General features: G+C 46.3%; 1 protein-coding gene across 1 annotated transcript; it reads right to left on the bottom strand.

Moving 5' to 3' along the window:
- Window positions 1-12,623, bottom strand: MYOCOS (myocilin opposite strand). The gene is made up of 3 exons (XM_067714335.1): window positions 12,541-12,623; window positions 3,650-3,786; window positions 1-366 (listed from the first exon to the last, which is right to left on the bottom strand). Exons 2-3 carry the CDS (start codon window positions 3,742-3,744, stop codon window positions 207-209), a joined length of 255 nt encoding a protein of 84 aa, XP_067570436.1. The 5' UTR covers window positions 3,745-3,786; window positions 12,541-12,623; the 3' UTR covers window positions 1-206.
- Window positions 12,624-13,083: the final 460 nt, after the last annotated feature.

Here is a 13,083-nt window from a genome sequence, read left to right as displayed (position 1 = left end):
CATCAGAGACTTGGCTTGAGAAACCAAAGATTACTCTAAGTGCATAAGTAAGGATAAACAATGCTCAACAGTGGTTGTAGGAGAAGAAAACTAGGAAAGAAAGAACAAAGATTTTCCAAGAGAGTCTTCAAAGCCAACCCCAGTGACTTCACAGAAACTGTTTTTTGGAGTTTTCTGTCAAAGTCTAGTTCAAAATGATTGATGTTTTAGGTGCTTAAGAAGGAAACTTTGGAGTCTTCAGTTGGAGAAGGAGGTGGGGCTGGGGGTACTTCGGAGCCAGCTGCACTAGGAGGACGAGCTTGTCCCAAATCCAAATCTGAGGGTATCTCCCCGGCTTCATCACTTTTCTTGGTAAATCTCTCTTCTCTGGGAAGAAAGGCACACTGAATGTCATTTAAAGGTGGGATTTTTAAAAAGAACCCCCAGATCCCAGCACCTAAAGAGCATACAGTATTTTGGAGGACATCTTGACTCACCTACCCACGTTTACAGAGCCATCACCTGGCAAAGATAAGATACACTCTATTTACACTTTGTGTGTCTGCTCTTCTCAGAGACAATTTAACCATCTCCACTGGTCCCATGGAACCAGTGTAGCTGGGGTCCACCCCTACCAGCCAGCTCTCTGTAGTTTCAGTCCAGGGCAGGCTCTCTCTCTCAATGTTTTATTTGCATACCAGCTATTCTCTGGCTAGTTCAGCCTGGGCTCACTTCAGCTCTCCTTTCTGCCTAGTCACCCCCTGCCCCCCTGTCCCCACCTCCAGCCTGCCAGGTTCTCCTTCCCATCTGCTAGAATGCACCAGGCATCTCCATTCTACTCAGGTCTGGGCAAACCCTGCCTTCAAGGGAATAGGACTAGCCAGTTAAGTGATTAGAGATTCAGAATTAACTGTTCGCTGAATGAACACCTACTCTGGTCTAGGGACTTGGAAATTAACTAGAAACTAACTACATTCAGATTCTCAAGGACAGCTCACCCCTGTTAAGTTTTTCAGCTGAGGAAGCTGAGACAGAAGGCGATTTACCCGGGTCATATGGCCAGTAAAATACAGAACTGGAGGGCTTCCCTGGCGGCGCAGTGGTTGAGAGTCTGCCTGCCAATGCAGGGCACATGGGTTCGAGCCCTGGTCTGGGAGGATCCCGCATGCTGCGGAGCGACTAGGCCCGTGAGCCACAGCTACTGAGCCTGCGCGTCTGGAGCCTGTGCTCCGCAGCAGGAGAGACCGCGATAGTGAGAGGCCCGCGCACTGCGATGAAGAGTGGCCCCCGCTTGCCACAGCTGGAGAAAGCCCTCACACAGAAACGAAGACCAACACAGCCATAAATAGATAAATAAATAAAATAAAATAAAAAGGGAGATGGGTCACAAAAAAAAAAAATACAGAACTGGAATCCAAACTCAGATTTCCTGATCACAAGTTCACTGCTGCATCTCCCAGTGAGAGCTGATGCCTAATGTTGCTGCGGGGATGTGGGGGAATGGGGAGGGGCTAACCGGGAAGGAAGCCAGGAGAGGCCCCAGAACTGTGGGATCTCTTCCTTCCTGAGTGGATTTTAGAACATAGTGACCACAGCACCCTGGAGACAATGCCCACTCCACAGTCTAACCAGTGGTGTCAAATTTGCCACGCAGCCCCATCTGTAAAGGTTTAAAACTCCATACCTATGTTAACTAAGAAATTGTACATAATTTTTTAAATCAATTCACTAATATCTTACATCCCAACAAACTCTAAAGTCAAGAAGCACTGTGAACAAACTGGACAGAGGTTCCTATTTCAAATCAATAATTTTTATTTTGAGCCAACTTGTCAGGTTTCACAAAATCATTATTTTTAAGCTCATACTATACCCACAGAACTCAGACCAAAAGTGTCAGCTCTGCCAATTGTTGTTTACTCATATCTGCATTATTAGAATGACTTCAACCTAGGTTTCTTGGCAGAAATTTGTTAGGCCACTTTTCTCTGTTGAGGGTTGCATTCATTAAGACTAGACACAATAGGGCTTCCCTGGTGGCGCAGTGGTTGAGAGTCCGCCTGCCGATGCAGGGGATATGGGTTCATGCCCCGGTCTGGGAAGATCCCACATGCCGCGGAGCGGCTGGGTCTGTGAGCCATGGCTGCTGAGCCTGCGTGTCCGGAGCCTGTGCTCCGCAACGGGAGAGGCCGCAACAGTGAGAGGCCCGTGTACCGCAAAAAAAAAAAAAAAAAAAAAAAAGGCCTAGACACAATAACTCATAAGTCCACTTAACTCACACAGACAAACTGCAACATGTTGGCATTTGCTGCGAGTGAGTGAAGCAGTCCAGTGAAGGTGGCCTTCCTCCAGCTTTGCAGCTCCCGTCCTCCCATCTGGAAAGTCTCAATCTACACACAACCTCCTGACACACAGGGAAGGTGCAGCATCCAACCAACATCAATTTCAATAGAGCTCAGTTTTCCTATAAATTGGAGTCCTAATGTTTTCTTTATATACCTTTATATATGAGATGTCTCAGGCACCTGACTTGATCTGGGGATCTCAGACCAGAGAGAGTGCAGAGCATCCCACAGTGGCCATCGTAGGCTTGCCAGATTTAGCAAAGGAAAATACAGGGTGCCCAGTTAAATTGGAATTTCAGATAAACAACTTTTACTGTAAGTATATCACAGATATCACACAGACTTACTTAGGCCAAAAAAACCCCTTTTTGTTGTTCATCTACAGTTCAAATTTAACTAGGCATCCTGTATTTTATCCACTGAGCCTACAATCAGGGGAAGGTGTCAGGCAGTGGACTTGTTTGAGAACTCCAGCATGCAGCTCAGGCAGCTAACTACTCCAAGGCAGGCAAACCCTCTCCTTTGTGCCAGATAAGCTGTCGAGGCCTCCCCTTGCTAAGGGCATGCTAGCACAGTCCTGGGCACCAGGTGCAGAGTCATGAAGGAGAAAAGCAGTCCTTGCAGGGAGCTTACAGCCTAGCTGGGAATGAGGACAAGCTTCGGGGAGTCCATGCTGTTCCCAAACTTTGCAAAGTCATGCATTTTTACACTGAGAGGGTACATCATAACTTCCAGCTGATTATCAACGTGATCCTCACTCCCCAGTCAAGAGCCACTGACCTGAAGTTCATCCCAGCGCCCTTATCATTGCCTATTGAAGGATCACGTGACAAGGGTCTGTTTCCCACAGTGGGTGACAAAGTGTTTTCTCATCTGTAAAATCTGCCTTGCTAGAGAATGGACTTGAGCATATGGGGAGCGGGAAGGGTAAGCTCTGACAAAGCGAGAGAGAGGGATGGACATGTATACACTACCAAACGTAAAATAGCTAGCTAGTGGGAAGCAGCCGCATGGCACAGGGAGATCAGCTCGGTGCTTTGTGACCACCTGGAGGGGTGGGGTAGGGAGGGTGGGAGGGAGGGAGACGCAAGAGGGAAGAGATATGGGAACATATGTATAACTGATTCACTTTGTTGTAAAGCAGAAACTAACACACCATTGTAAAGCAATTATACTCCAATAAAGATGTAAAAAAAAAAACAATCTGCCTTGCTGCAATGGATGAATACATTTACATAAACCAGCATCTGGAGGCATTTTACGGCACTTGGTGAGGATCAGCATTTATGTTCCATCCTAACCCCCACCAGAGACCCCGGAAATACCTCATGGTCATGGTGATTCGGCGCTTGGTCACCTCGGAGGCCAGGTCTCTGTAGGGGAGGTTAATGCTGCTGCCCATGGAGCGTTTCTCTGCCATGGCCTTGCACTCAGAGGATTTATATTCACCGCACCTGCGAATCTAAAAGCACCAGCAAACATGCTTCAGGGGCTGGGACTGCTCTGCCTGGGTCCAACATGGCACGGTTTGCAGAGGACTTTCACTGCCATGTTCTCAGTGGGTCCTCCCTACAGCCCACCCCCCTCCCCCCATTCCCCAGTCCCACCCCTGTCACGAGGCAGACATTTTCTCATTCAAATACCTGCTGTGGGGGAAGAGCAAGGTCCTCCCCACCTTAGATAGAACAGGTATTATTAACCCAATCTCATGCTATGGAAACCAAGGGCAGCGATGGTTTCCCCCAGGGAACAGCTGAGGAAACGGAGGCCCAGAGAGGTGAACAGTTTCTCCCCAGGTTGCACAGCTGGGCCCTGTCGGTGCTGCTTCCCCTCTAACGAGTGCCACTTCCATGGAGCCCTTCTCTCACAGGGCTGTTTGGCATCACTGACACACGCAGAGCCGCCCTCTTCCTGGAGCACTTACCTTCTAAAGAACAGGAAAGGGACATAGGATTGACAAGGCTACTTATTCAGATATGCACCTGGCAGAGATACTGGAGGCTTGATATTGAAAAGAAAAATAACAGCAGTGGGACCTCTTTAGTGTCGGATGTGGGATATCCTTTTACAGTATTCTGTTTGGTAACCGCAGTAACTCGCAAGATAAGTTATTATGATCCCCATTGAGCCAATGGGGAAATGGAGCTGCAGAGAAATTAGGTAGCTTCCCCAGGGGGAATAGACCTAGAATCTCAACCTACGTCTGCCTGGCTTCAAAGACTCCAGTACAGGGTCAAGTGACCCTCCAGTTCTGCCTCGGTGCCAAGCCATTTCCAAAGGAGTAAGGGATGATACCTGGATGATACCTGGATTCCTGGATACCTGGTCACACTTACGGGGTGACATGGCCGTTCTCAGAACGTGAGTTGCAATGGCCTGAGCTCGCCAGCCTGGTCTGCTGGCTGGAAAGGTTTGTTCTTAGGAGGAAGCCCAAATGACTCACCTTTTGATTCCAGATCAGCTCACGATATGACCCTTTCCACACCTCAGCTCATGGTCTTTGAAGAAATGCCCTCATTCTGTGCAGTCTCTGTTCCCACACGTCAGTTACTCCACCGTCTCAGAGAAGGAAAAGTCTAAAACCACCACTACTGCCGCCAACTGCCTCCCAGACTTTTTAAATCCTCCTGTAGTCAATCTCTCTCAAGAGCTTGAGTTAATTGATTGATTTTTGCCCTTCAAAGGTAGCAGCTGGGACTTTCCTGGTGGTACAGTGGTTAAGACTCTGAGCTCCCAATGCAGGGGGCCTGGGTTCGATATCTGGTCAGGGAACTAGATCACCCATGCGTGCCGCAACTAAGAGTTCACATGCTGGAGCTAAGGAGACCGCGAGCTGCAACTAAGGAGTCCACCTGTTGCAACTAAGACCCAGTGCAACTAAATAAATAAATAAGTTAGCAGCTGACACAGATTTCCCCTGCAGAATTGACCTTGATGAGAAATCTCCAAAGATGTTGCAGCAGGGGAGATGGGTCTTGAGCGCAAAGCAGGGCAAGAGCCTTGGGCGACATGAGCAACGACGAAGCACAGAAAGAGGCTGGAAAGCATGACCTGTTACTACTGACTACATTTAAAAAGCTAATTCATGTACAGCTGTCCTCCCAGCACCATCATAATAATTGATCCCACTCCTTCCTGATGACTCAGCACTTCTGCTGAGGCGGCAGGTGCTTTGACTTTGAAATAAAAGGTATTGACTGATTTCATGACTCTCACTTTTGAGCTGCATGATCTTGGGCAAGTAATTTAACTTCTATAAGCCTCGGTTTTCCTACCCGTAAAAGAGGAGTAATACTCATAGCAGCACTATTCACAATAGCCAAGATATGAAAACAAACTAAATGTCCATCGACAGATGAATGGGTAAAGAAGAAGATGTGGTGTATATATACACACACACACACACACACACACACACACAATGGAATACTACTCAGCCATAGAAAAGAATGAAATAATGCCATTTGCAGCAACATGGATGGACTTAGAGATTATCATACTAAGTCAGTCAGAACGAAAAAGACAAATACCATATGATATCGCTTACATGTGGAATCTAAAATATGACACAAATGAACCTATCTATGAAACAGAAACAGACTCACAGAGAACAAACTTGTGGTTGTCAGTGAAGGGGGAGTGGGGGAGAGATGGAGTGGGAGTTTGGGATTAGCAGATGCAAACCATTATATATAGAATGGATAAAAACAGGGTCCTACTGTATAGCACAGGGAACTATATTCAATATCCTGTGATAAACTATAATGGAAAAGAATTTTTAAAGAATGTATATATATATATATAATTGAATCACTGTGCTGTACAGCAGAAATTAACACAACATTGTAAATCAATTATACTTCAATTACAAAAAGTAATAATCTCTACAAGGGCAGTTGTGAGGATTGAGAAAATATTTGCAAAAATCCCTAATTTAACCTTTTTTGGGCTTTTAAAATGTTTAAATTCGTGTTTATATACACATACACACACACATATATATATACATATATATACATTTAGCCCAGGATGAATATGAATATGTGTGTATACTGCCCTTGATGTAGTAACATGAATGTAAGCCTTTTCCTCACAAACTCAATTATATACTTTTTGAAAGTAGGAGCCCTATTTTTTTTTAAATTTTTTTATTTTTGGCTGTGTTGGGTCTTCATTGCTGCGTGCAGGCTTTCTCTAGTTGTGGTGAGCGGGGGCTACTCTGTTGCGGTGCACAAGCTTCTCGTTGGGGTGTCTTGTCTTGTTGCAGAGCACGGGCTCTAGGCACATGGGCTCAGCAGTTGTGGCTCGCAGGCTCTAGAGCGCAGGCTCAGTAGCTGTGGTGCATGGGGTTAGTTGTTACGCATCATGTGGATGTTCTCGGACCAGGGCTTGAACCCGTGTCCCCTGAATTGGCAGGCAGATTCTTAACTACTGCACCACCAGGGAAGCCCAGGAGCCCTATTTTTTCCCTCCCTCCTAACCCAGGCTTGGCACAGTGTTGAGTTCCTAGTGGGAACCCAACAATTACTTAAATTAAATCAGAAACTGCAATAGCATTGTGTTCCCATCTGTCTCCTTTAGCCATGTGATTACTAAAGTCTAACATAATCAAATTTCTCTATTGTGTTTGAATATGTCAGAAACAATTATTGGTTTGTTTTGTGTTTGTCTGGTGTTCTTTTGGCCCAATGACTTTGGAGAACGAAGTCTGAGCTCTTAAGTAGGAACCCTTGGGAAGTTTGCTGTCGTCAGATATATCTGAATGATTAACAGCAATACAAACCTGGACAAACCCCTACCTCCTATGCTAGCCATCCTTTATGATATTCCATACAAATCTAAAACATGTTTCTGAACCCTGACATCCAAACATGAAGTTGACACTTCAGATGTGTAAGAAGCAGCCCTGGTAATAGAGTAGTTTGGTGGTAAGAGAATCGGTATTTCTATCCATTAACTATAATGAAATCACATTAGAAATTAGCTGCTACTTGTGAGATAACATGTGTTAAAGCTGGGGTTCATGAGGGGCAGGACCAGAATAAAGACGCAGACGTAGAGAATGGACTTGAGGACACGGGGAGGGGGCAGGGTGAGCTGGGACTACATGAGAGAGTAGCACTGACATATATACACTACCAAATGTAAAACAGATAGCTAGTGGGAAGCAGCCGCATAACACAGGGAGATCAGCTCGGTGCTTTGTGACCACCTAGGGGGGTGGGATAGGGAGGGTGGGAGGGAGACGCAAGAGGGAGGGGATATGGGGATATATGTATGCATATAGCTGATTCACTTTTTATACAACAGAAACTAACACAACATTGTAAAGTAATTACACTCCAATAAAGATGTTAAAAAAAAAAAGCTGGGCTTCAAAACATGGTCTACCTGACACCAAAGTTCACATATTTAATGACTGCGGTTTTCCACTCACAAAATAGAATAAAATGAAAACATGTATTCTCTAAAAAACAATAGAAAACTATACAACTACCAATATTACTAATTTTACAATAGGGGAACTGAAACTTCTCTCTTAGGCTCTCTCAGCTATGTGGAACAAAGACCAAGGGATAGGGATTGTTGGGAGGATATGCAGGCAAAAGAGGGACAGGAATCCTCCTGGAAGAACAGGATGGGTCACCCTGCTGTGCCTCCCAGGAAGACTTGAACTGGGAAAGCCAAAGTGGAGACACCTCTAGGGACTATATTATCTTGCCATCCCTACAGCTACAAAAATTTATGGCTCTAGCACTCTACCCTGAACGGGATTCAGTTAGTCTCAATCTCTGCAAGATGTATAAGCCGGGTATAATTTTTATAGGCATAGATGCCTAGCTGAGGTAACAGGATAATTAGCACTAACACAGGTGTGTGAGTCCCTCAAGTCTACTCTCAGCTCCCTTGACCCCCTCTCTAGTCTGCATTTGCTTGGCTGAGTGCCAGCCTAAGTTACATTCACCTCTCTACCTCTTGACGCTCCAACACACACCTTGATGACTACTCACTTGAAATTCATGACGGCAAACTTCAACTGGGTACTTATCTCAGGCCTAGAAACCTTCTCATCTCTTCCCAAACCTCCAACCCTTCTTCCTAATTCTCATTTTCAGCTGAGGAAAACAGAGACAATCAAGAGAACTTCCAAAAGTACCCACCACCCACCCATCTACCCACCTTCCAGCTTTTGTGCCATATTGTTTGCCTCTTCTCCCGTTACTATCAATGCCTTTTCAGAGACCAGTGCTTGCACTCGGACACCTGACCCCATCCTCTCTCATCCACATCAGGTCTTCACTCCAGTAATCCTCTCCTCTTGAATATCAAATGTCCCCTCTCTACTGGATCTTTCCCATCAGTGTTCAAACATTATTTCTCCCATCTTAAAACTCTGTCTTGAATCCAGTTTTCCCCACCGCAAAACAAGTCAAGAAAAATTTCTTGAAGAAGAGTTGTTTGTATTCATTGTCTCCAATTGCTTTCCTTCCATCCTCTATCAAATCCACGCCAGTGGTGAATTACCAAAACAACGCTCCTCTCACTCAGCCATCAGTAGCGTTTGAAACAGTAGATCACTCCCTCCCCCTTGAAACATTTCCTCATTGGCTTCCAGGACACCACACGTCTCCTGCCCCAACCTCACTGGTTACTCTTTCTTAGTTCCCTTTGCTTGTTTCTTTTCATCTTCCTAAACTCTTAACATTAGAGCATCCAAGGCTCGGTCCTTGAATCTCTTCTCTACTCTCATTTCTCTGTTGATCTCATTTAGTCACATCATTAAATTCCATCTCTAGGATGATGACATCCTGTCTGTCTCTCCAGATCTCTCTCCTGAACCACAGACTGATACATCAACTGTCCACTTGACATCTCCATTTTACTAATAAACACTTAACTCAAAATGCCTAAGAATCAACTCTTGATCAACTCCTTCAAACCTGCTCTACCTGCTGTCTTCCCCATTTCTGTTAATGGCAACCCCATCCATTCAGCTGCTTGAGCCTCAAATCTAGAAGTCATCTTTGTCTTATCTCTCTCCTCTCTCTCAAACTCACATTCAGTCCGTCAACAGATGGATTTTGAGCTCAACTTTTCAAGTTATATCCAGAATCCAGCCACTTCTCACCACCCTCACTGTTACCTGCCCTTGTCCGCAACTCATCATTATGCTTGGCATGGATAATTGCAAAAGCCTCCTAACTGGCCTGCCTGTTTTCATCCTTGCCCCTCCTTCAACACACAGCCAGAGCAATCCTTTAAAAATATGTCATGTTCCTCCTCTGCTCCAAACCCTCCAATGGCTTTCCATTTTTACTCAGAGTAAAAGCCAAAAACCCTTGCAATGGCCTTCAGAGCTTATTACAATTTGCCTCCTTCCCTCACTCCCAATTTCTCTGACCTCGACAATTGTTACTCCCCCTTTTTCTCACTCTGGCTTCCTCGTGTTCCTGAACACCCGGGGACACTCCCTCTTCAAGCCAGGCTTTGCACTTGCTGTTGCCTCTGCCTGGAACACGCGGCCCCAAATATCTACATACCTTGTTTCCTCTGTTCCTTCAAGTCTTCGTTCAATTTTGCCTGCACAGTGATGCCTTCCTCGTGTACTCCATTTAAAATATAGAAAAAAACACAGGTTTTTGCCTGCTATACTCCCTGCTGTATCTCAACACCTGAAACAACATCCAGCGCATCGTAGCTGATGCTGTGGCACGTCATCCAGATCCTCTTTCTGGCTGAGGCACTCGTTTCCCCAGATGCTAGGAGTGTTGGCGGCTGATGGCTTTCAGGTGAGTCCCTCTCCAGGCATTGCTTTCAGCTGAAGACAGTTGCCTCAGCCCCTCCCCTAGAGACAAATGATAGCCCTCATCCAATGACTGACCAGTGTAGGGGTATGAATGCCCAGACCCATCCTACCTCAGGAGCTGCCTATAGAATCAACCGAGGCCTTTGTTGTAATTATCGATACATGGCAATTCAGCTTCTCTCTCCCATGGCTACTGATGCAGAGGGCACTCCCCCAATGAGCTTCCCGCACATAAATCTACATTTCAGTGTGTTTCCCAGGAAACTCAGTCTAGCACAGCAGGTGCCAGCAGTGGTCTAAGGAAGACGACTCTAAAAAGAGATTTTGGCTGTGGGTTACCAGGCAAAGAGAACCTTATCACTGATGGTATGTGGAGCATTATCAGTCCCTGGCAAGCTGTAATGGCCAGTGGTTAAAATTTTCATTGATGTGCAAGAAGGAGGGAATATGGGGATATAGGTGCACATATAGCTGATTCACTTTGTTATACAGCAGAAACTAACAACATTGTAAAGCAATTATATTCCAAAAAAGTTTTTTCACTGATGGTGAATTGGGATGGGATTGTGTTGGAAGAGGATGAACTGGAAGGTTTAATATCTCAAGCTTTTCAGAGGCTCAGGGGAAGAACCAATTATAAGGACAATGCCTCTTTCTGACAAAGATGATGAAAGATTGGGGTCATTAATCAGCAGTTGAAGGTGAAGTGAGAAAGTCAGAGGCCTCTTAGGCAACAGCTTAGTTTCTGCAGCCAAAGGACAGAAGACATTGAGGATAAGGCTGAGGACGTAATTATAAAAGTAGCATTCCATGGGCTTCCCTGGTGGCGCAGTGGTTGAGAGTCCGCCTGCCGATGCCGGGGACGTGGGTTCGTGCCCCGGTCCAGGAAGATCCCACATGCCGTGGAGCGGCTGGGCCCGTGAGCCACGGCCACTGAGCCTGCGCGTCCAGAGCCTGTGCTCTGCAACGGGAGAGGCCACAACGGTGAGAGGCCTGCATACTGCAAAAAAAAAAAAAAAAAAAAGTAGCATTCCAGAGGAGGCTGACTTCTCAGTTCCAGCAGGGCTGGGAAAAAACAGGATCCTGAGACTTGGGATGAAGAAAATCCTCAGAGGGCTTCCCTGATCGCACAGTGGTTGAGAGTCCGCCTGCCGATGCAGAGGACACAGGTTTGAGCCCTGGTCTGGGAAGATCCCACATGGTGCGGAGCAACTAAGCCCGTGCACACCACAACTACTGAGCCTGCGCTCTAGAGCCCGCGAGCCACAACTACTGAGCCCACATGCCGCAACTACTGAAGTCCGAGCACCTAGAGCCTGTGCTCTGTAACAAGAGAAGCCACTGCAATGAGAAGTCCGGGCACCGTAACAAAGAGTAGCCCGCTCTTGCCGCAACTAGAGAAAGCCTGCACGCAGCAACGAAGACCCAACGCAGCCAAAAATAAATAAATAAGTAAATTTATAAGCAAATCCTCAGGGCCTGCCGAGATGGTTTAGTCCTCCCTATTGGAGACTAGCACTCCTCTTGATTAAAGATGCTGCAGAGGCCTCTGTGTTGTAGGGTAACACACACACCCTTCAGGATCTCCATTCTGGCTGCCAGACCAATACCTAGAGTCAAGTCACCACATAGCCTGCCAGGAAACTGCTAAGGGACCAAAGGGACTATAGGAAGAAACAGCTACAGCACTCGGCTAACCTGTACCAGCTGGGCCTGGTATTAATCTACATCTGAGACCGGATCCTGTGACTGCCGGCTCAAGGGGGGTTTAGGAGAGCCCTGTCCTGCAATACATGTTTTAACTCCCCAGCAAGGACCCTGGGAGACAGTGCTCACCGGCTGCTATGATGGCTCTTGGAAGCTGGCAGTAAGAGTTGGCCCATGTCAAATGAAGTATAAATTCCAGGATGGATGGTGGAAGGTAACACAAGGCTCAGAGAAATGGGCATTCTAGACTGGATAGACTGTGTAGGGCAGAAAACCCAGTTGAGTAGGCTCTGGGGATGCACATGGCGGACATTCCCTTTACCAAAGGAACAAAGAATGTATTGCACAAAAGGGCTCCAGTGTCATTAGGAAGCCCAGGGGTGGCTGTCCTCTGTAGGCAAGGGCTGACAGTGGGAGATGCTATGACTGGAATTGGCCTCACGTATAGCAGCAAGCATAATAGATACTAAAGTAAGAGAGGTCAGGTGGTTAAAGATCAGGAACAGGTGGATAATGTTATCATAACCAGCAGCAAAACCAGAGTGGCAGCTGGGTGGTTTGGCCCCCACACAACTATAGAAGTGGTTCATAGAACACAGCCTTCCCAGGAATGAAGAGTCAGCAAGTATTGCTCAGTTTCTACAATCAGATCAATGCTGGATGATGAGGCCGAGGGCAGCCACCTTAATAACCCACACTCACTAAAAGAGAAATCAGGAATTTCCCCGTTGGTCCAGTGGTTCAGACTCCATCTTCCCAATGCAGGGTGCACGGGTTCGATCCCTGATCATGCATGCTGCACAGAGTGGCCAAAAAAAGAAATTAATTAATTATTTACAAATCAATCAATAAAAGAGAAATCAAGTTCTAGGAGGAGGTCCTTGCAATACCCTGGTGAGAGTGTATGATAATGATTCCTCATGGGGATCTAGGGCCATTTACCCAAGTAACCATACACTGGGAATTACCTACACATTTCGAAGATTTTTGGATACAGGATTCAAGTTGACGTTGATATTTAAAGTGCCAACATGGTCCTTCTGTTAGAGTTGGGAACACATGGAGTCCAGGGATAGAGTCCTGGCCCAGGTTTGAATCACAGTGAGTCCACTGGGTCCAGGACCTACCCAGTGGTCCTTTCCACATGCTTTCCATATGCTTTTTATGATTGGAACAGACGTACTTGGAAGTCGGCAGTCCTCTCCCATCGTGCCTGGGCCTGAGGTAGGAGCTGTTGTTGTGGGA

The sequence above is a fragment of the Pseudorca crassidens genome, chromosome 2 (assembly GCF_039906515.1).
Source record: "Pseudorca crassidens isolate mPseCra1 chromosome 2, mPseCra1.hap1, whole genome shotgun sequence".
NCBI lineage: Eukaryota > Metazoa > Chordata > Mammalia > Artiodactyla > Delphinidae > Pseudorca > Pseudorca crassidens.
This window is presented reverse-complemented; position numbering and strand designations above follow the sequence as displayed.

What these genes read in the sequence shown, in the direction of transcription:
- MYOCOS (XM_067714335.1), bottom strand. Translation starts at nt 3,744, where the DNA reads ATGGCAGAGAAACGCTCCATGGGCAGCAGCATTAACCTCCCCTACAGA. An exon ending in CGAATCACCATGACCATGAG is followed by an intron (nt 367 to 3,649) that starts GTATTTCCGGGG and finishes CTTTCTTCCCAG; the next exon opens with AGAAGAGAGATTTACCAAGA.